At 35.0% G+C, this 24,096-nt stretch overlaps 2 protein-coding genes across 3 annotated transcripts in view; both read right to left on the reverse strand.

Annotated features, from left to right (window-relative positions):
- LOC143568452 (cationic peroxidase 1-like) overlaps positions 1-24,096 on the reverse strand; it is a 32,147-nt gene continuing 8,051 nt past the window's right edge. The window contains exons 1-4 of one of the 2 annotated variants that reach the window (XM_077054609.1): positions 1,713-1,961; positions 1,108-1,299; positions 804-969; positions 1-561 (exon numbers count right to left, since the gene is read on the reverse strand). In XM_077054609.1, coding sequence (XP_076910724.1) covers positions 179-561; positions 804-969; positions 1,108-1,299; positions 1,713-1,928 — 957 coding nt within the window. In that variant the 5' untranslated portion in view covers positions 1,929-1,961 and the 3' untranslated portion in view covers positions 1-178. Of the gene's footprint in view, positions 562-803; positions 970-1,107; positions 1,300-1,712; positions 1,962-24,096 lie in introns of those variants that run through there. The other variant, XM_077054608.1, reaches the window with a different exon arrangement.
- LOC143568453 (cationic peroxidase 1-like) lies at positions 13,178-15,935 on the reverse strand. The gene is made up of 4 exons (XM_077054610.1): positions 15,082-15,935; positions 13,973-14,164; positions 13,698-13,863; positions 13,178-13,577 (listed from the first exon to the last, which is right to left on the reverse strand). Exons 1-4 carry the CDS (start codon positions 15,304-15,306, stop codon positions 13,195-13,197), a joined length of 966 nt encoding a protein of 321 aa, XP_076910725.1. The 5' UTR covers positions 15,307-15,935; the 3' UTR covers positions 13,178-13,194.

Consider the following 24,096-nt stretch of genomic DNA (forward strand, 5'->3'; position numbering starts at 1 on the left):
AAAACGCCTTTAATTATTATAACACAACTTGCACGAATTACAACTTCATGATTCGCAAGAGAGAAAAACAAGCAACAAAACATATGAAACTGAAAAAGAAAAACATTATTTGTTGAATAACTGATCATATTTCAGCCTCTCAAACAGTTTCAAAAAGGCGTTCTAAAATGAGACGAGTTTAATTAGTTCTTCTGCAGTTGGTCCTAACTTGACCACTCGAACCCGTCAAAGGGCTAAGGTTGCCCATCTTCACCATAGCACTTGCAAAGTCACGAGAGAAAGTAGCCGGATTCGAACTATATGTCCTCACCTGTGCATCTGCGGAACCTCCATTGAACAACTCTTGGTCTGAATGTAATAGTCCCCTTTGGTTAATTAAATCACTAAAGTATCTGTTGTCGAAAGTTACAGGGGTAGAATCTAGCGGTGAGAGATTGTTGTCACCACCACTCGAGGGACAATTTCGTCTCACTGATGTCGCAAACGATGCATTAATGTTGTTTTCATTGTAGATACGATTGCGAAATGTCGTGCACCTTGCTTGACCAATTGTATGAGCTCCTACACAAAATCAGACATAATGAAGTAATGAACATTAAGTCATTTAAAAATATAATAAATCACAAATGATCCTAAATCTACACTAACGTCCGTCATGATAGTAGAATCCTCAACCATTTTGTACCACTGCGTTACAATCTTTTGCGTAATGTGATTTTTCACATACGATAGTTTTTGATTTTAAGGAAATGCAAAGTCTCAACCGACGTTTTAACTTAAATTCATATATTAAAGTAACTCACCTGAGAGAGCTACCATTTCATTAGCGGTAAAACCTTTGTTTGAAAAGGATGAGATGAGGGCACTAAGACTCGAACCGGGTCCTGGGAGATTAGAATTTGCAGCACTTAAGCTTGCTGTTGTTGAGTCCCTTCTACCGAATACCACATTCCAACTTGGGCCACCAAGCTGAAAATTAAAAGTTAATAATCACATTACTAAACAAACAAATATTCATTTGGGACATCTGCCCACAAAAGCTAAAAACTAATGAATTATTGGAGGATTATAAATGAAAATTTTGCATGTTCATTTGGTTTAACTTACAGCCACAACAGAATCTCTAGCAGCTGTAGATAATATATCAGCACAAGAAACAACACCGGGACACTGGCTCTCCAATTGGGTTTTAATAGTATCAATGACATTGAATCCTCTAATTGAGTTGCTATTCGGACCTGCTGTCTTTTCTCCTGTAAAATTTGCGGTGTCATCCAATAACACAGAACCATCACATCCCTACAAAGAAAACAAAGTTCTTATTTTCAACTTGCTAAAAGCCATACTTTAAAAATATGATAGTCAACAATTAAACGCCATGAGAGAAGACAATATTGTACTCAACGTCAAATACTAATCTAAATAAATTCTCAAATTAGAATGAAAACAAACCGAGTAGGATAGGTTTTCAGCCTATAGTTGGCATGCAAAGTATTAACATTAAGTGGATAATATATAATATAACCACCTTGTTCACGTTTATTAAGTACGAAAAGTATGGCTTATATTTGTACATGCATTCTAAAATGTGTAGATGCCTGCATTCTTTGTTGTAAATAATAATAATAATAATAATAATAATAATAATAATAATAATAATAGTGAGTGTAAGTAAAAACATAAATATGGGAGCCCAAAGTGAAGAGACTTGCATTAACGAAGCAATCATGGAAATGAAGTCGAAGCAATGAGGCTCCCATGCGAGCTTCATTTGACACAGCCGTATTGACAGCTCTTCTTATGATAGTAGTGACACTTGGACACGTACTAGCATAAAAATTGGCAGATAGCTGACCAGAACTAGTTCCAAACAAAAACACTAAACATAATGTAAATGTTGAAAGCTTAAACAAAGAAGATAAGGCCATGCTTATGCTATTCAACTAGAGACAATGTAGGAGAAAGAAGTGTTTGTTGTGATTGATGGAGGGTTATGCCTCATCTATATATAGGGATTTTTTTTGTGAAGGAGGGAGTGTGACATACTAAGTCAATGGTGAGATTGGATAAACAATATCTACGTATTAATCAGTCACCTACTCCACCATTTCATATATTCTCCATTCCCACTACAAGAAACGACCCCTATAGCAACCAATCCTATCTCGACGACATAAGGTCGTCGCTTAGCTCTAGTTTTCTTGTGGACATACTGTCGATATAGGGTTGGCCAAACATTTTTCACTTCTGGAGTACCCTATCTAGATGGCATGTCGTCGAACTAGGTTGGGCCAAACTTTTGGAGAGATTTGAAAACGTACATATGTCTGCCAACTTGAAACCTTGTTTCGACTTTTAACCACGTGTCGTCGGGATAGGTGTTTTTTTTAAGAATTTCCTTTTAATAGAAAAGGTAAAACGATGACATTTGAGAACACTCTGTTGCGATGATTTGTCCTCGTGATAGGATATTTAAAGAAAACAATTAATCATTTTTTTAATCACCTTATCTCAACGACCTATCCTCGAGATACGGTGATCCTATACTGACAACGTCTATCTCGACGACAAAGTTTATCTATTACGTCCATTATGCAGCGACGAAAGCTATGTCGACAACAAGTTGTCGAGGAAGGTTATCTCGAGGACGAAGGCCTATATATCTTGACGACTTTTGTCGTCGCTAAAGCCCGAGTTCGTTGTAATGTCCTCTAATTCAGATTGTGTATCAAAATTAATCAAAAAGTTGTCCAATGTAAAATGAATTTTTTTAAGCTAACTTTCATTATTCAAAATGAACTTACGTGCGTGTTCTTTTTGCCAAAGAAGGGTTTTTGCTTTGCATATAATTAGCTTGTATTAGATTAATTAGATTTTTTTTCTTTATGAAATATAGGATCTATTTGCATCGTAAAAAAGTCTTATTTTATTTGAGACCCGTTAAAAAAGTGACTTCGTTTGTTTCTAAAATATTAGGCTCGTTGCAAATTTCTAGACTATATGCGTTAAGAAAAATGTTAAAATAAATATACATGGTTTTCTAAAATTTGGGGACATTTTTCTAGACTATATGCAAATTTCTAGACTACTTTTCAGTTTTTTTTTTTTAAATATTTTTTTTTCAGTTTAAAAATATTAACTCATTAATTATAAAAATAAATAAAATAAATTTGAGGACATTTTTTAGATTCGTGGTGACCAGTGGATTTGCCACACCGTCATAAAATCTTTCTATGTGTAAAACATTCTTAGTTGCATTAATTATTTAGGATTTTACAATATCATAGGTTAAATACGAAACACATTTACCTAACGCCTGTGTTGTAGAATTTCTTTGGCACATACTAGTCGGGTAGTGACGTAGGGGCTAGCAATTAATCGGGATTAATCAAATTGGAATTTATATATAATTTTTTAATATATTAAATTTTGACCAAAAAGCGATTTATCGGAAACTAGTCGCGGGGCATCGACTAACGATTAATTGGTGATTAATCTACGCCTTGGTACGATATTTACAACTATGATAACGTATCTTATAACTAATATCAATTATAAATTTGATCTATTGTTCCATCGAAAGCTAAGGCTAGGGAAAGACCTATAGCATGGAATGTGAAAATATAAATCTGTGTGTTGCCGGGAGCTTTGTAAAATGTTTGTAATTTGATATATAGTCCTTATGAACCATACCTACAACTTCCTCTTACAACTTGTTAGCGAGCAAAGTATTAGTCAACCTTAGTGTGTTTTGTATGTGCATGAAAGACTGGGTTAGCAATAAGAAAAGTTGCACCAAGATTGCCACACCGTAGGTTGGGGGTATGTTTTGTAGTTTTGTAAATGCCTCACTTCCATTTAGAGCTTACAACTATATTAATTTAGCCCCAATTTCAGCTTGAGCTTTGTATTCAGTTTATATAGATAACCGAGAAATTGTCCTCTACTTTCATGTGATCTAGAGACGAGGTTGGAATCCATGTATACGGAAATTTCACCTATAGATTGACGGTCATATGGGTAGCTAGCTCATTCACCATCCTTAAAGGCAGGTAGAAACGATGTTCCTTGCCAATGTTGTTTCTACGTTCCTGGCCAACGTCTGTTAGTGAAGGCTTGAAGATGAGTGTTTGAGCTGTCATAGACAAGCAAGTCATGATCAACAGTGCTATTGAAGTATCAAAGGATGCGTTTAGCAGCAACGAGAGATTAGGGGATACGTTGGCAATTTTGGGCTTTATGACGATTTAGTTAGCAACATCGCGAGTTAAGAGGACACACATCGACTGTGAAGTTGTTCTTCAGCATTAACTTGCTCTTCGATTGGTGATGTTAGAGCTAATCAAGCAGCATTGTAATATTTCGAAGATATAGAAGATGATTGTTGCTGTAAGATCAATGACGACGGTGAGTGATGGTAATGCGTTGATACCAAATCAAAACACCTTTGTGTGTGTAAAATATTGTAACTTGCATCATACATATATTTAAGATTTTACAAGATGGCAGGTTATATAATAAACGTATTTACGTAACATATTCTCTAACTAATAAATATTACAAATGTGATCTAATACATACATTCACGATGGGCCGTTATTTGTTTTTTTGCAAGATCAGTGACTAAAAGTTTTTCCTGGCTTATTATATTTTTTAGATTTAGATGCTAATTATTAGATAAAAATATGATTTGCTTACTTAATAGGCAGGCGCACAATGAGGCCCTAATTATCAAACTGTAGGATTTGAGTCCTTATACCTTTCAGGCGGGCACAAACACCTCCCTCCGCTCCGTCAGTTAACTGTGTTTTGACCACTCTACGTCAAGGGCTAATTAAGGCTAATTAGATAAATAATAACAATAATAATACTTAAAATTTATATTTAAGTTTAAACCATTTTCAATACATAAGGGGATATTTGTAATTTTCTCAAACAAAACCCAACCCTCCGTCCCCTTCCCCGTTTTTCCGGCTAGCTCGATTTCACTCCAGCAACGCCAAAACCATACAAACGAGCCTAAACTTCTGTTTAATTCGTAACTAATCTTGTAAAAACTCATTCAAACTCGTAATCATATTCAAATCACGTTTCAAGTTATATGCTAATCAAACTGAACTCATAACCGCACGTCTTTAACACAACTACTAAATTGGACAGTTATATGGCAAAATCATTATACATCAATCGTTAATACAGAAAATCATCTTTGTGCATCATCTTTTACACTCAATTCATTGCAAAACATGTAATCATCTTCAAGATTGTTGACGAACCGAAACTCCGACAAGCCGAGCACCTTAATATCTTTCACGTGTGTTGACGAACCGGAACTTCGACAAGACCACCCATTAAGTATGAGGAAGCAAATCATATTTTTAAAGTGTGTTCTCACGTAACACAGCTATAAGTTTTCTCTTTCATTGAAAAAAACATTCTTAAGACGTACCCTTTATTTACATTTTGGTTTCATGCGTTATGGTGATCGTTAGACAAAAGTGTCGGTGACAATAGTTACAAACAAGAATTATCCGATGGCCAACAATTGTAGTGGCCAACAATTGGTCAATTGTTGTTTGGCCCAAGTGTAAGGTCTAACCCAATAATTAGGTTATATTATATTTGGTAATGTCTTGGCTAACAAGTTAGGGTTAGTCGATATAAACCGAGTAATGGTTAGACATTAGAGGTGGTGATGTGAGGTGTAACCAAGTTATGGTTCATCTAGAGACATACACGAGATGTAACAGAGTTAAGGTTCATCAATAGTCTAACTGAGTTAGGGTTTGAGGGTTTGTGATCAGTTTTTTGAGTTAGATTTTCTGATTAATATAAACGATAGCTATTCGTTTAATTTGTGTGTTGATTATCGATACGGGACTTGATTCTTCTCGGGCGAAAGTCACATAATAATTACCAACATATTATATGAAAACTAGTATATATATATATATATATATATATAATATTACTTTTCACGTGTGCATGGTTTAGAAAATGCGTTGGAAACAAAGACATGTGGAGTAAAGGGGGCGTTTGATCGTAATAAGACTCCACGCATCCCTTCTCGACTCCTTGGGGAGTAGTGCCTCCAAGAGACAGCATTGTCAAATGACCGACGTGGCTCCATACCTTGGGAACGGTATAGAGAGCGGTTTTTATGTTTGGATTTTTTGTTTCATTTCTAGGAGAGGTTTCCCAGTTGGAGTGGTGAGATTTCATCTTCCCCTCCCTGGACCCCTCCCCCCACTTTTAAGGGTAAGTCTTTACTCAATTCGTAAACGCCTTGTGGGCTCGAGGGTGGCTAGAAAGAGTTAGTAGTTCAACACTGCTAGCTCTTGGTAGCCGCTAGGAAGGACGTTCCACCCGGATCTTCCTTCCCTGCTACAAGCCAGATAGATAGTTAGGTGGTGTTTGGGATTCCTTATTGAGCCCTCCTTTTGGCTTTATTAACTTCTGGAAGAAGTTAATTGTTTAAAAGATGTTTGGTAACCCAAAAGTTCTTTTGGGTTTTAACTTCTCAGCAAGTGTAAAAAAGAAGGTTTTTTAAAGTTAAGAAATCCGGACTTTATGAACTTTTGGGTTTGATGAGAAGGTACCTTGCAGCTCTCAATCATCCCTACCACCACCAAGCTCTCAACTACACCTTGCCACCATCAATTAAACACCTGCATCTCTCAACTACATCCCTATCATCATCAATTTAACACCAATTTAACATCTACGGCTCTCAACTACATCCCTACCATCATCAATTTAACCTTTATAGCTATCTCTATCAGCATCAATTTAACCCTACCACCATCAATTTAACACCAATTGACTTATTGCTTATAAGTTAATCCAAACACTTTTCTTGAAAACTCCTTTTTAAAAAGTTATATTTGATAAGTCCTTTTACAAGAAGTCCTTTTGGACTCGAATAAGGAATTCCAAACACACCCTTAATAGTTCTACCGACTTCTTGCTAGCCGCATGAGGAGAAGATCTCCCGATATTTCTTTCTCAAGGCTACACTTTAAAACAAACTGAAAGTTAATTTAGAAAAAATAAAACTATTTGAAAACCATTAAAAATAATTTGTAATAACAATTGGGGGTTTGTTACTCAAAATGGCCAAAAATCTTGGATTTTAGTACATATTATAAATACTTTGATTAAAATAAATAAATTATATATCTTAATTAGCATTCAAATAAATATATGTATATCTTAAATATCTTATACATTGGTTTGATTTTCCACGAAAACGTCGTGTGAGTGTGTGATAACTTGGAGTCAACATTATCTCCATGTGATAATATTTTGTCATTACATCCCTAACGCGTTTACAAGGTGATTTAGTCCAAACGTTGATGTTTTATATGCTAGATATTGATGGTATCTCCATGTAAACATATTTTAAATCCAAAGACTATTTCATGCTACTCATTAACAGTCATTTGTAATTAAAAATTTAAAAGAATTATTCATAACGATGTACCAACTTTTATTAACTTACATAGAAAAGTAACGTTTATTGACTTAAATAGTGTATTAAATAGGCAAGTGGTGATACCAAAAAAAAACTAAATTAATGCGCCATCCTGCATTTCTATAATAGTAAGATAAAACAACGAAAAAAATTGTGTGATATAAATAATAAATTTCGTAATGGAGGACGAGAAATTGTTTTTCATATAAACAAAGTGTTTGTCTAAAACATCCTGCATTTCTTTGAATAAAATCAAAGATTTTAAATGTTTTTCATTAGTGTTTGTCTAAATTGTTGACTAATAGCTAGTTAAATTTTTGAGAAAGTGACAAAATAGTCATTTTGACCCATTAAATTTCTTGAATGGCTAATTGATTGATTTTCAAATTCTTAAAATGGTCATTTTTATATTCAGTTGGAACTTACCGAGTAAATCTGTCACCATGGTGATTAGACTGAACCGATTGTTTATATCGCCTTTCACATCCAGACACATTTACTCCTACTCAAGGCAGTTATAGAGGGTTACAACCTAACCCCAATAAAAGAGAGATAAATACATGGAAATAACTGAAAATAACTATAAAAAATGTATTATCTCGAAAATTTTAAGTTTAGAATCATAATAATAAAGGAATTAATCTTTTTTGGATTGGTTCTTTAGTTTTAGAAATGCAAGAGGGATTAGATGGAATTTTAGTGGGCATTTAAGAGAGAAAGCCTAATCATTGTCATAAACCATTCCATTCCTTCTTCACCAAGCCTCTCTAAATTCGGCTAGAGAAAGAAAGCTTCGACTGAGATCAAGATTGGATCATTTTGGTAGGATTCAACTCGTAGAACAATTCTTGTGAAACAAATATGTGGAATCAAGCTCGAAAGATCAAGATATACACTTTCTTCTAGACAAGACTTAGGGTCCGTTTGGTATGGGGTAATGGGATGGACGATGGAATGGAATGGACGTGGTAATGGAATGGACAAAGGAATGGAATGAGTTATTACCATTCCAATGAAATGTTTGGTTACCACATGGGAATGAAATGAATCATTACTTTGTATTGTTGGTAGGTAAGAAAAAAATAAAATAAAATTAAAATGGTAGTGAGTGGTGGTGGTGGGAGCGGTGGCGGTAACGGTGGAGGTGGTGGTGGCGGTAACAGTGGAGGTGGTGGTGGGCAGCGGTGACAGTGGGCGACGTGTGTGATGGTGGGGCGATGATTGATGAATGCGGCGTGCGGCTGGAGGTGGTGGGTGGCTGGCACTGATGGCGATGGTTTGTGGAGGTGGGTGGTGGCGGCGGTGGACGCCGATGGTGGTGATCGGTGACAGTGGCGGCGGTGATGGGCAGCGGTGACGGTGGGCAGCATGTGTGATGGTGGGGCGATGGTTGATATATGCGGCAGGCGGCTGGCGGTGCTGGGTGGCTGGCACCGATGGCGATGGTTGGTGGAGGTGGGTGGTGGCGGCGGTAGGTGGCGGTGGACGGCGATGGTGGTGGCTGGTGGCAGTGGCGGCGGCGGTTGGTGGTGGTGGTGGTTGTTGATGTTGGGAGGGTGGTGGAGGTGATGTAGGGTGAAGGAGGGAATGAAATGAAAAAAAAACATGGGGTATGGATGGAATGAAATTGGGGTATTTTAGAGGGAATGGAATGAACTAGGTAATGAGTCATTCCATTCATTTGGTCAACCAAACACACTATTTTCCATTCCCTCACAATGGGTCATTTCATTCCGTCCTCTATTCCTGCATACCAAACGCTACCTTAGAGTTTTCGCTTGTGGTAAGTCTTCTTTAAAAGGAAGGGTATTTGAGCATTAATGAAGTTAGGATCTTGATTCATATTTCAAGGTTAGTCGTAAAACTTAGATATGTTTGGCAGTTTTCGTTGAAATGGGCAAGTTCTCACTCCATACCTGATGGTTTTTTCCTGGTTGGTAAGGTATCGCTTACGATGTGGTTTTCGCTTAAAGACCATAGTTATCACCTTGTTATAGTTCTCGCGTTTATTGGATAGTTATCGTCTAAATACTAGTTTTGTGGTTATCACTTAGTTAACAGTTGAAAAAGGGTGAAGTATTCGCCTCGAGTGTAGTTATCGCATGCCATAGTTATCGATTACCTGAAATTATTGCCTCGAGGAGTTATCGTGTAACCAAGTTAGACGAAAACTTATCGAGAGATAGGTTCAGATGATTACTAAGCAAGCAATAACCTTAGAGCGAGAGACAATTGGATATAAGCTATAACTAGGAATCGGTGAGAACCTAGGTGAGACGATTACTCTAAGGCGTTAATACGGATAAGAATAATGGTTTCTTATGTGAATCTTGTACAATAGTTCAATTAGTCAATCCCTAGAAGGTGTTTACCTTGTGATCATCAAGGTAGCGTTATCAAGTAAGTTTTAGATCGAACTTTTTTATATTTATGTTTTGGAGTGGAGTGCATACGTATATGGTTATGTAGTGCCTAAAAGAAAAAAAGTTTTGAAAGCATCTTTTTAGTAAGTATAATGAATGGTTTAATATACTAAACTTTCACGTGGATTTAGGAGCTGTTTGTTTTTTTGAAAAATGAATGCGTAACCTCTTTTGTCTGCGCCGTGCAGATCACACGAAACATTGTCATCTGCGCAAGCTCTTTTTGGTGCAGATTTGGCTCATCCACTTGAGATCTTATAAGGTTGCAGAAGGTTAAAACATCACACCCTACCAACACACACTTTCCACCATCAACACCATTCACTGTTTACCCCCACCACCACAGCCACCACCAACGCCACCCACTATTCGCCACCACCAGCGCCCACCCCACCGTCTGCCACTGTTATTGTCCACCACCCACCACCACTGTCCACCACCCACCACCGCTTTCTACCACCGCCGCCTTCTTACACCACCACTACCACTATCACCATCCATCACCACCGCCACCCAAAGTCTGCCACAACCGTCCACCACCCTCCACCACTGTCCAACGCCACCACCGTCGAACACCACCACCATTGTCCACCACCCACCACTGTCTACCACCACTACTGTCCACTTCCACCATCGTCCACCACCCACCACCGCCATCTACCACCACTACAAAAAAATTGGTTTAAGGCAACCTTTATTTCACAAAAAAATCTGCATTAGCTGAAGTTGCATTAGACATAATGCAAACTTTTTGTTAGATAATGCAACTGTTTCTTTCAAATGTAACCCTTTAAAAGTGTTGCATTTAAAAGAAACAGTTGCGTTATTTAACAAAAATGTTGCACTAAATCTAATGTAACTTCACCTAATGCATTTTTTTTTGTGAAATAAAGATTGCCTTAGGCCAATATTTGCCACCCACCGTCCATCACCATCACCACCACCACCCACTACCACTATAACCATCTAGCACCACTACCCACTACCACAGTTCATACACCACTAGTTTATTTTAGCAATTTACCGATGTGTTCTCAAAATATATATTACAAATAGCCATGTATGTTTCTACTAAAGAAATAATGTTATGAGATTTGCCGAGAATAAACCTAGGATTATAGGATTGGACATTTAGGCTTTAAAACAGAATGTACTGCGTTTGGGTTTTGTTGACATCTAATAATCCTTTTGAACATAATATTTTACCCTAAACCAAGTTTATTTTTATTTTCGTCTTTGTTGTATATTTTTATATGTTATCAAAAGAAAGAATAGATATAAAAGAGGAAATGTTGTCAACTTTCACAATTCACCTTCAACATTGTTTTAAGCACATAATCTATCAAACAATGCACCTTCAACATGGTTTTATAAATATTATTTCAATGTTTTTTTATTATTATTTAAATTTGGATGTTGAATAACTTTTTGATTTAAATTTCAGATTATTTAAAAATCTTTGTTTGATTTTAACAGTCTACAGACATTAAAAAACAAACAGTCTTTTTTTTCAGACTGCAGAGGTTTCGTCTACATCTTCTGCTACAGATATCAGCAGATGTGATCCGCGGACTGCAAACATTTAACCTCTTAAAAACAAACAACACCTTACTCATGGGATGAAAGAATGTTATTCTATGGTAGATGTAGTCAGGCATTACCATTTTGGCACTATTTGAAACTGGTCAATTGGTAGAGAACAAGTAAATGACAACGGTCACTTGGTAGTTAGGTGTGTTACGACGTTAGTAGCAATGTGGTAGACTTAGCCAATTACTCCGTATTTTATACTCATAAATTAAGTTATATTTCAATAGGCGAGCCTATGGATGCAGTGTACATTTCTTTACACTTATATTTATGTTTCAGGCACGTATATTATTATATTATGATAATCGAAAGAGAGAGTAAGAGTAGTAAAGTTAAAACTCATTCAACGAGGCTAACCTATTGTATACAAATAAGGTTGACATGTTAGCTAGGGCAGAATAAGGAGTAGTGGCATTTGGACGAGTTTATCCGGGCTGAACACTGGCATATGTAGTAGTCAAACTTGTGTTCAAGACAATATTATTGTACTTATTTCACATTTGACTTAATTTGTATGAGATATTTCCGTTGCTTTTATGTTATTGTTTGAGGTATAAGAACTATGTTGCATGAGTGAATCCAACCTTCGAGACACCGTGGGTTCAGTGTAAAACTTGGAGCAACACCAACTTGAAGGACCCGAATGGATAATATAAAAAGTATAAGGGTGGTACGGAAGATCTCAAGGGGCGGTTTGGTGGAGATCCAAAGTTCAGGGACCAAGTTGAATAACTTAGTGTCATAGTTATATTTTATTTATTATTAAATAAATTAGAAGTTTAGTTTAATTATGTTTCCTAGTTTGAGTATGATTAGAATTGTGGGTATTATATATACCCATCAAAAGGTTTATTTCTAGTAGAGTAGAAAGAGTAGAAAGTATTTTGTTCTTGTTTTCTATTAATGAAAAGAGTCGCATAAACGTTTTATGCAAAATCGTATTTGGTGTTCTTGATTCACTTGCTCTAAGATTTAACATTCAGGTCATTTATTCTACTATCCTAGGAGTACCACATTCAATAATCAAAAAGTAAACTAACAGAATAGAATAAGTAAACCAATAGTGTACATGTTTTAGGATCACATGGTTTATGGTTACATCTGCATGATAATGTGAGGTGACACGGGAATTACGGGGAGCAAGATGGATCGTATCATAATCTTCGAGTAGATCATGTTTCACTCAATACAGTTTTTTGCACAGGCAAAACATGTTGAGATTGACTTCCACCTCGTAAGAGAAGAAGTTGTACACTAGGAGCTCTAATGTTAGCACCTCTCAACAAATGGCCAACTTCCTCATATGTTTACCGGATCTATTCATATGCCTTAGTTTTTATCTTAATGTTCCACGATTTATGTACAAACACACTATGAATGATAAAGAACCTGATGTTAGGTTTATCTTCATTAGGATTTAAAGTAATAAAACTTGAGTTCTATATATGTCTATATATAAAATGTAATATTGTACTATACTATCATCAACATTGAAAACTGGCCAAAAGAAAACCAACATACATTTGCAAAACACCTTTAATTATTACAACAAAACATCTTGCATAAATTATAACTTCATGATTTGCAAGATAACAAAAAACAGACAATATAACACATGAAACTTGAAAGAGGACAAACATTATTTTCGAATAACTGATTCCATATCAGCTTCTTAACACAGTTCTTTTCATATAAAAAGAGACGAGCTTAATTCGTTCTTCTGCAATTCGTCCTAATTTGACCACTTGAGCCGGTTAAAGGGCTAAGGTTGCTCATCTTCACCATTGCACTTGCAAAGTCACGAGAGAAAGTACGTGGATTCGAACTATAAGTCCTCACCTGCGCGTCAGCGGAACCTCCATTGAATAACTCTTGATCTGAATGTAATAATCCCCTTTGGTTAATCAAATCACTAAAGTATCTGTTATCGAAAGATCTAGGTGAAGAATCGAGTGGTGAGAGATTGTTGTCACCGCCACTTGAAGGACAACTTCGTCTCACTGACGCTGAGAATGATGCATTTATGTTATTTTCATTGTAGAGACGATTACGAAATGTCGTGCATCTTGCCTGACCAATTGTATGAGCTCCTGCATTGAAAAACAACTAATCACCCATGATTAATAACTGAATCACTGTTATCATTGTTGTTACGGTTACTATTTACTATGATAATTGTTTACAAAAAGTCATAGGCTATAGTAACTAACCTGAAAGAGCTATCATTTCATTAGCAGTAAAACCTTGGTTCGAAAATGATGAGATAAGGGCATTAAGACTCGAAGTTGGTCCTGGGAGATTAGAGTTTGCAGCACTTAAGCTTGCAGTTGTTGAGTCCCTTCTACCAAATAAAACATTCCAACCTGGCCCACCAAGCTGCAGAAAGTTAAAAGAAAAATAACAAAATCAGCCAACTCAATCTAGTGAAATTTGTTTTCGGTTAAAAGAAAATTTTTTACATATTGAACTCTTTGGTTTTACTTACAGCCACGACGGAGTCTCTGGCAGCTGCAGATAATATATCGGCACAAGAAACGACACCACGGCACTGGCGCTCTAGTTGTGTTTTGATAGTATCAATGACATTGAATCCTCTAATGGAATTGCTATTCGGACCTGCTGTTTTTTCTCCTGTAAAATTTGCGGTATCGTCCAATAAAACAGATGCATCACACCCCTACACAATCATTCAATTGAACAAATTATTTCTTATTTTCAGCCACATTTTATGAGAAAATATATCAGAAATCTGTCTTTGATAACCTATTCAAGTCAGTATTTATAAGAATTTACTACAAAAATGTAGTGATTAAACATACTAATAAACATTACAGGTAAGCAAAAGTTATGTAGTTGATTGTAATAAATTTATCTGTGCACTTTTAGGAATATATTTCGTATTTTCAACTTACTAAAAGCATATTTAAAAGCTAACATCTCAAAGTCAACAAGTTACAAACATCAAGAGAGGAGACAATAATCTATTCAAATAGGATAGGTTTTCAGCCAATAATTGGCATGCAAAGTAGTAAGTGGATATTATATTAGTAAGAGAATTTGGATATTTCAACTAACATATGTTCAAACCATTTTGGATCTTAGTTGGTTGTTCAAAAGAATCTAGAAAGATACCTACAGGGACTGGACAAACTTTTCTCCGCACTATTCAAATTGTATAAAAATTAAAAAAAAACAATCTATAGGTTTCAAGTAATATATACTTTGTGAATAGATGAATAAATTTATAAGTGTACATAAATATAATATATACAAGACTTTTTCCATGCATATACACGCATTATTACTAAACAGAGCATAAGAATAAATATTATTTTGTTACACTTTATTTCCAGGCAAGAAAAAAGGTTAAAATCCAACAATTTTTTCTAAATTTATATTAGTCTTATAAAAAGTGCGAAATTAATGTATAATTTTACTAATACAATAGCGATGTTGTACTATGGTGAGATCGTAAGAATATGTCAACTAGGAGATGAACTAGGTAATATAACATGACATATGTATAAGAATAATGACCCGAACGTGAGTAGAAAAAAAACGTAAATATGTGATCATAAAGTGAAGGAGACTTGCATTAACAAAGCAATCATGGAAGTGAAGACGGAGCAATGACGCTCCCATGCGAGCTTCATTTGACACCGCCGTATTCACAGCTCTTGTTACGATAGAACGAAAATTCGGACACGTTCTGGCATAGAAATTGGCAGATAGCTGAGCTGAAGTTGTTCCAAACAGAACCAATAGACATAATGTAAAAGTTGAAAGTTTAAACAAAAACGAAAAACTTGACAAAGCCATATGTGTATGTGAGGTCTAACAAGTAACAAATTAATGTAGGAGAAAAAGTGCTAGTTTATTGTGATTGATAAAGGGTTGATACATCATCTATATATAGGGGTTACATTGTAAAATAGGAAGTCAATGGTAAGGTTGCATAAACATTAAACAATATATTACAATCACCTACTTCTCCATGCGTTACTAGTCTTCATTTCCCTAATTCATATTGGGTATTAAAATTATGAAAAAGTTTTGTCCTTTGTTTAAAGGAATTTGAAGCTGCTAACAATCATCATTCAAAATGAACTTAACTAATTAGGTGTTTTTTTGCCAACGAAGGGTTAGCTCTTGTAAAAAGGATTTTAACAACGTACTTGAGATCTTGGCTCATCCACTTAACAAACATTTCTAACTCATAGATCTCCAGTTCTAACATTACGCTCGCCTTATTTTTTATTTTGTATTAGTAAACAATGGACATCATTAAGTAACGAGACTTGATTAAAAACTTGATTTAGTTGTTTGTCAACTTTTAATCTCGTCATATGTATTTAGACAATAAATGCTATACCACTCAACTAGTCAACTACATGACCAAAAAATATGGTTTCATCCGGTTCTCAAAAACAATAAGGGGCTATTCTATTAAGAGGTCACCTCTAAATTAGTTAGAGGTAGAGTATGAATGGTTACGCCTCTTAAATATTAATGGCTCATGGACCGGAGCCTCTTAATGGTTAAGATTCGGGGACACACAAAATGATTCATAAGCTATTTCTTATTCAGTCACACGACACCTTCTTATTGATTTAATACTAGATTACCAGATAACCCCTAAGTCTACTTGGTTGTTGGTACTAAGCAGTACTAGTATTAGTTTGTAACTAAGAATTGAACATTTTTAGATCTTCAAGCACACTTGAATAAAGAAATTTTGTACCGTACGTTTGATGACGTTTTTTTCGGTTTAGGGTGAATTAGCCCCAAGTTGATTTTCTACTTAATGCGTGCAGTGTGTGTTGGTTTTTTGGGTACCGGCCATTTAATCGATGTGTTTTTGTTAACAAAAAATAAGTTCTCTCTGTGTTGGACTGGTTATATTGATTCAATCAGTATTATAATCAATATGCTGGTTTTTATTAACCAAAATTAATTAATTCTATCATTAACAAAAGATTGTTTCAGCGTAACAAAGTATTGTTCCAATAAACAATGCATATATTGTTTCAATATTAACATATATGTTCTTATTTTAACAATGAATCTGAGATAACAACCGTAAGACAACACACTTATTAGCTAACATCACAATTATAAGTTTAACCATCATAATTTTGCAAAATGGATATTATATTTTGTTCAAAAATGCATATTTTTTTACACATAAAAAATATATATCAATATTGCAAATCATATTAAGTAAAATTGAAATCTATTTTATGGTATTTTTTCTAAATAATAAATTATGGCCACTAATAACTAATTGAAGAAAAAGCTAGTAATTAAACATAATGAAAATGAATTCCCTTTTTACTCATCTAGGGAATAAATAACTATGGAGTATTAATTAAGTAACTTACTAACTTATAAAAGAGTAATACAGTAAAACATATCCATATATGAGATTGAAGTGTTGTAGTGGATTAATATTAAGGGCATGTTAGGGATTGAGTTTGAAAAATGTTTATTGGCTTATTAGGGTTTTCAAAAAACTAATAAGTTGAAATGTGTTTGACAATCATAAAAAAACTTTCTTATTTTAGCTTTTTAAAAGAGTTAAAAAGCAGTTTTTCAAAATCCTCAAATCCTGGCTTTTGAAAAGCCATAATCATTTTTTAAACTCAATCCCAAACATGCTCTAATTAGAGTCTATAATTAATCCTTTGGTTAATATTAAGGGCATGTTAGGGATTGATTTTGAAAAATGTTTATTGGCTTATTAGGGTTTTTAAAAAACTAATAAGTTGAAATGTGTTTGACAATCATAAAAAAACTTTCTTATTTTAGCTTTTTAAAAGAGTTAAAAAGCAGTTTTTCAAAATCCTCAAATCCTGGCTTTTGAAAAGCCATAATCATTTTTTAAACTCAATCCCAAACATGCTCTAATTAGAGTCTATAATTAATCCTTTGGTACTCAAATAATTTTGAAAAGTCATAATCATTTTTTAAACTCAATCCCAAACATGCTCTAATTAGAGTCTATAATTAATCCTTTGGTACTCATTTATTTGAAACACTACCTAATCCAAGAGTTGGCATGGCATGCAGGTCGTACCGGCCACCCCTCTTGCATATATTTTTTTGATGGAATTATTTATTTCATTATTATAAATTGCCTAAAGTCTTGTTGTTGACTATTGAGCTATATTAACAAATTTACAAATAGACAAAAGTCAAATTTTGCCAACACTATTAGATACAGCCAAACAAAATATGCATTTAGTCAAAGATATTCATAACACGAGATTAAAGTACTAGTCTAGTGGATTCATTCTTTTATTAGTGCCTTTGAATCATTCATTAATTTTATTTCCAATATTCCATTGTTTTTAAACGGCAGAAATTTTGTTAAGACTTGTAGTATTAAGTATATATTAGCGAATTGGGCTCAAAACCAAGGAAAGAAAAAAACCACATTAATATCTTTACACTAATAATAACCTTATGTGGTGGACCTACATAGTGGTGATCAATGTCAAGCGACACCATATAAAGTTTTGAGTTTAATATAAAGTGTATATCACCGAAAATCCATTTGAACCCATAATATTTTAGAAATGAACCCATTAAAGTTCAGTAATTGTTGCATCGTCTCATTTTATTAAAGTTGAGAACTGCAACTACATTTAGAATTAGATTTAGCCCTTAGCAATGCACTTGACAAAGTCAGGTAGAACTAGATGTATGTGCGAATGACTGCAAAGTCGAAGAAGTAGAAGCGAAGCTTGTGCGTGCAAATTATGGCTCTCTATTTGTAGGTTTTCTCAGGGTAGGTAAATTTTACGGAGTTCTATTGTGTTTCCTTGTAATTTGACTATCAGGTTTTGGGCGAAATGTACTTAAAGTTATCATTAGAAATGGTCATCTTCAAAAGTCAAAACGAATACAAAACAAATCAAATTGTCAACCCCATTTGATTCGACAACAGAAGATTCTGGGGACCCCGCCTAGTAAAAACATCTCCATATAAACTCACGGTGACCATAAAATTATGAACTCAGTGAAAAAAATTATTGACTACTCTAACCTTGTATTTTTTTTTTACCTAAATAAAAACATTCTCCTTTGTATCTTAAAAGTAGGGATGAGATTGGTACCGGTACCGAAAATTCTGATCCCGAAAATCACAAATTCTTGATACTGGTAATGAAATTTTCGGATCGTTATCGGTTGAATATCGGTTAAGGTATTTAAGGTAAAATTCGGGAAATAATGGTGCCATGCTATACCGACACCGAAACTCAAAACTTTGATACCGATTCGGTACCAACGGTACCAAATCATTACCGGTGCAGAATTATCTCATCTCTACTTAAAAGTACCAAACGACGTAGGCTTTGATGTATTGTTGAACACCTTAGCCTTTTTTAGTAACCAACATGCCTGTAGGAAGACTGCCTGTGTGGTATTCGTTTGAATCGAGCAGCTTAAACCACATTTTTTTGAAAATCATTATATACGATACTTTTATGGAAGGAAAATTAAGTTCTGTCCAGGTTTATACATGTGATTTAACTTTAATAATAAGTGATCCATGTATATAATAAATCTACTTATACTATTACAATATATATGTTCTTGAGTTGGATGGAAAAGAAATGAAATGGAATTAAAGAAAAAAATTATCATGTTAATAATGAAAATAAATGAAATGAGAGAAGGTTATGTTCCTAAGTTTTTTTTTTTTTTTGAACGACCAACTAAGTAACGTCGGGTACTCCGTACGCGGCCCCCATTGGCTAAAGGTAGCCCGAGCCGGCCACTAGTCCGGACGGACGAAGCCCCTAGCGGTCCACCTATTGAGGGATTCACCGGATAAAACCCGACCCCCACGGCCGCCAAATGGCACGACAGCAAGGAGCCGGTAAAACCGGGTGAGATCAGGACTCGAACCATGGCAAACCATGGTCATCCCTCATATCTCCCATATAAATTGGTGGTAGTGAGGTTTGAACCCCTTACCTCTCACTAGTAAAGTGAGTGCTCTACCATTGAGTCACAACCAATTTATTCCAAAATTTCATTAAATGGAGGAAAACAAAATGAACCCAAAAAAACAAGGAGAAATAAAAAAATAAGTTGGAAGAAAATATTTTCTCTCTACTTTGAAAAGAATTATGAAATAAAAGATATGAAAGATAAAATAAGAAATAAACGAAAACAAATTTTTTTGTTATGTTCTTTTCTCTCATTTCGGGAATAAAGCGTTAAAACAAAATAATTTTTTCACATGTCATTCAACTAGAGTAGCCAACTACGGATTAACAAATTCGGTATTGGTACATGTTGGTCCCGGTACCGGTACCAAGGTTTTGAGTTTTATGGGACCGGTACAGTACCGGTATTTACCGAACGTTACTTAAATACCGGTACCGAACCGAACATTTCGGTAGTACCGGTATTTCCCGAACGTTACTTAAATACCGGTAACGAACCAAACATTTCGGTACCAATAACAAAAGTTTACGATTTTCGGGATCAAGATTTTCGATACTAGTACCGGGCTCGTCCCTTGTGCCATCTAATATTATTACCATCTATATTATTAATAACAAAGTTCCAAATGTACTTTATTGTTTATTAAATAAGGTTTTTTATATTTATGAATTATCAAGTTATAACAAAGTTACGACAGTCATGATTGATTGGAAAGTCAAATAATAGTTTTAAATTTTAATGTCAAATTGAGGTTACTTGTTTAATATGCAATTTAAGACTATTGAAATGCATATCCAAGATGGTTGTGCAATACCACACGGATATAATTAGAAAACCCAATTTCGGAAGATTATAGTCTAGAATTTTTACAAATAAAGCGGGTACTTCTTTTTAAGAATGGTGGGAGTGTTATTCTTATCCCTAACTATCTTTCGCGCTCTCTCGCATCCATATTAACGTCACCTCATTTCACTCCTAAGTCCTAACTTTCTTTAATCATGCAAGTGCCTTTCATTCATCGAAATCCATCTTTCAACTGTTTTATATATATTTTTAATTTTTTAAACTTAATTAAATAAACTCGTTTCATATAAAAGTAGCGAGATTTTAAAATAAAATTCCATACTAATATAATTTTTTTAAAAAAGTACAACAATTGAAGGAAGAAAAACATCGAGATATATATATATATATATATATATATGAGAAAACAATAAAATTAAAAAAAACACTAAACCTTTCATCTCCAATGTTTAGCAATTTTTAATTTTCTTCTAAACCCGCTTCTTTAACCGGCTCGGGCAAGTCATCAACGGATTTACACATGAAATTCATATCCATTTTTCTTTGTTAGGCTACCAACGCCCGATGTTCTTCTAAAACAGTTTCTACATCCATTGATCTTGGCAGACCTTTCCATGTATTGACTTGTGAAGTCAGTTATCACTTTTATAAAATCCGGACCTTTCTTTTGCGATCATAATCATCATCGGCTTGCAATATGATACGAGTGTTTGATATTTGGTGTCAGAAGAACTTGTGTACGTAGTGGCGTACCTACCCTTTGAGTAGAGGGGTCGGCCGACCCATGTGAAAATTTTCTTTTTACCAATATATACGTGTTAAAATATAGACTGACCCCTGTATAATTTAGACCCCGACCCCTGTGTAACTTCGAGAACGACACAACGACCCCCTTGGAATTTCGAGAGGGCCCCATGAAATTTGAGACCGGTCCTATTAAAAATAAATTTACATATTTACAACTATAATTATATAAATGTATATAAATAATATACCAACTAACTTTGAGTTTAATAGGAAACAATTTATATACAAATTTAAGCTCAAATGTTCAATTAATTTATACTCAATTTTTAGCACAAAGTCTCAAACTTCCAACATAATCTACATTTAAGCTAATTAAAAAAAAGGATTATGATGGTGGAAGACTGGAAGTAGTATGTCAGGTGAATTCAACAGATTAAGTGTTTTAATCTAAAAAAAATATGTTTTGGTTATACAGTATTTTGTTCACTTATTACATTTGCATTGGTGTGTTGTTGATTCGTTGATTGAAGTTAGCTCTCGTATCATTATTACCCGTAGCAGCTGTAAGCATTGAAATTTGTTTTTCGGCGATGTATTTGAACTCCAATTTGTATCTTCAGATGGGTGATGAGAATTTAAATGATGGTTTTATTTATTTTATTGAGAAAAACTTGATTATAAATGTCAAGCTAGATGATGTTTTGGTTATATTTCAAAAAATGAAAACTTGTAGAGATAAAAACTAGATATATTGTACAATAGTTATGCACTTATAATGAAGTTTCTCATACTTTTCTTTTTTGTTATATGATGTTTTGTTTGATTATCATTTTTTCCTATATATATGAACAACGCAAATCAAGCCTACCAGAACGGTCGAACACGACCAAAAAATATTATATAGCGATGGTCAGTTGTGTACAAACACAAAAAATTTCCGACCCCTGTGAGAAAATTTCCTGGATCCGCCACTGTGTGTACATGGTAGAATCCAATGTATTCATTCGTCTAGACGACTGCGTATTCAAAATATCAGCTCCTATTTCTAGAATGGATCTGCATTTCATATGAGTCCTTAAAACCTCTCACGCCTTTACACGAGGAAAACTTTTTTTTTGTTGTGTTCCTTTTTATACTCGGCGAGTAACGACAAAAATATATTATTCTTGTCTTGACCACTTCTTCGACAACTGTGTGTTCCTTCCTATACTCGGCGGCAACCATTTGTTGAAAATACAACTGAATTTATTTACTATTTTGAGCAAAATTTTCCACCTTAAATTAACTTGATGAGCAGTGCGTTCAGTTGAACCAAGTTACGTGGCAGATTGACCAAGGATGGTTTTCCAAAACGAGTCGAGTTTTTTTTTCTCATCATTCGAGTCCTCTGATATTGTGCACCAAGCCCCAGCTAACGAGACATCTTCAAGCTCAGACCATGGTTTCGACTTCTTTTTCCCATTGTTTATCCTTCTTTTTATGGGGGCGGATCCGTTGACTCATTAAATTAAAGTTCATTGTTTTTTTTAAAAGAGAATGAATGTGTTGCGCGAAGCCTCGACGGTCAAAAGGATTGGTTAAGGTTATATAATAGATTAAAGTTAATTGTTATTTTTTGTTTGACCTGTTAAAATGGTCATATAACCGTCGAGGCTTTAGTATGCTCAGCACCACCAGTGCACCACTACTCGGGGGGGGGGGGTGATCGGTTCCAAAGAAAGGAAGCGGACGTGTTCCTGCCAGTTCGATACGGTACCAGCCCCGTCTTTCACCCACTTTGTCCATTCTAAAACTGAAGATTAAATATCGATCATTTTTACTCATAATTATAATTAGTGGTTTATGTTTATGAATAGAATGTATATTGTACTAGTGATGCTCACATAGATTTATGTGAGGAATATATATTTTAAACTTGATTATTATGGTTTGGGTTGAGTCTATCTGTAACATCACGGAAAATATTGAGCCAAAAATGCCAAAAACCAAAGTCAAGGGATCAAATCTGTCAATTTCCAAACTCCAGAGTCTAAAATGTAAATTCTGATTTTATGACCCATCGCGCTACGCGATTGATCAGAAGAGAGCCCCATCGCGTATAGCGATGGGTGTCTGACACGTTGTGACACGTGTGCCACGGTGGCACCATCTGCCGCCACGTGGCGCGGTGCCTGCCACGTGTCGCCTCGTGGCAGGTCTACTCTGTGATTCAGCAAGCCTACATCGCACTACGCGATGGGCTTGCCAAGGGACCCATCGCATAGCGCGATGGGAACCAAAATCAAGTCTATAAATAGCAGCCACGGGATTCATTCCCATCACACCTCAAAACACACACATTACTCTCTCTCTAACTTATCTCTAGACCTTGAAAAGCGTGCACTCGATCTACCTCGTTTTGCGTGCCCGATTCCTCGTTTTCCGTGCCCAATACCTCGATAATCATGCCACCTTCCGACGATGTTATAAGCAAGGAAATAATATTGGTGTGACGTCCCGACGACCATCTCGAAGTACGTACCGCGAAGTGTTGGTGTTCAATTCCTGTGTCCAAGCAAATGGTTGATCAAGCGTGTGTTGATAAAGAAAAAGACGTCGAAGTGTTGCCCGAGTGTGTAAGGTTTATTAAGCCAACCAAGCTAGGCATGATGCCCGAATAAAATAATAATAAAATATTATAAAGGTTTAATACCCCAAGTCGAGGTTATTCTCGATACCTCGATAAACAAAGAAATATATAACAAAGAAAATAAAGGAAAAGAAAATTGAAATATAAATATGAGTATATATATGTGTATGATTATTCTTTGTTATAAAATATATTATTTAAGTATAATGAGTATACTTAAATAATAAAGAAAAGAATACGTTTTCTTAAAGAAGAAGAAGCGTAGGGTTTTTATAAATAAACTAAAGGTTTATAATAATACTTTTTAACTAAAGGTTTTAAAGTAAAAGAAAATCGAACTAAAGGTTCATCGAGATAAACGAGACTAAAGGTCTTAAGCCGGATTGTATATCCGACTAACAAAAGTTATACTCGTACTATTGGTGCTAGATAGCAAGGAAAGACTTACGGACGGTGTTGGAAGCCGATCC

This window comes from Bidens hawaiensis, unplaced genomic scaffold, assembly GCF_021521415.1.
Source record: "Bidens hawaiensis isolate Kalapana, Puna unplaced genomic scaffold, B.hawaiensis_p1.1 tig00023992_1, whole genome shotgun sequence".
In the NCBI taxonomy this organism is placed as follows: Eukaryota; Viridiplantae; Streptophyta; class Magnoliopsida; order Asterales; family Asteraceae; genus Bidens; species Bidens hawaiensis.

Excerpts from the sequence above, each read along its gene's own strand:
- LOC143568453 (XM_077054610.1), bottom strand. The coding sequence starts at position 15,306 with ATGGCTTTGTCAAGTTTTTCGTTTTTGTTTAAACTTTCAACTTTTACA. Across the intron at positions 13,864-13,972 it reads CCAGAGACTCCGTCGTGGCT|CTTGGTGGGCCAGGTTGGAA; the intron begins GTAAGTAAAACC and ends AACTTTCTGCAG. Across the intron at positions 13,578-13,697 it reads TGAAATGATAGCTCTTTCAG|GAGCTCATACAATTGGTCAG; the intron begins GTTAGTTACTAT and ends TTTTCAATGCAG.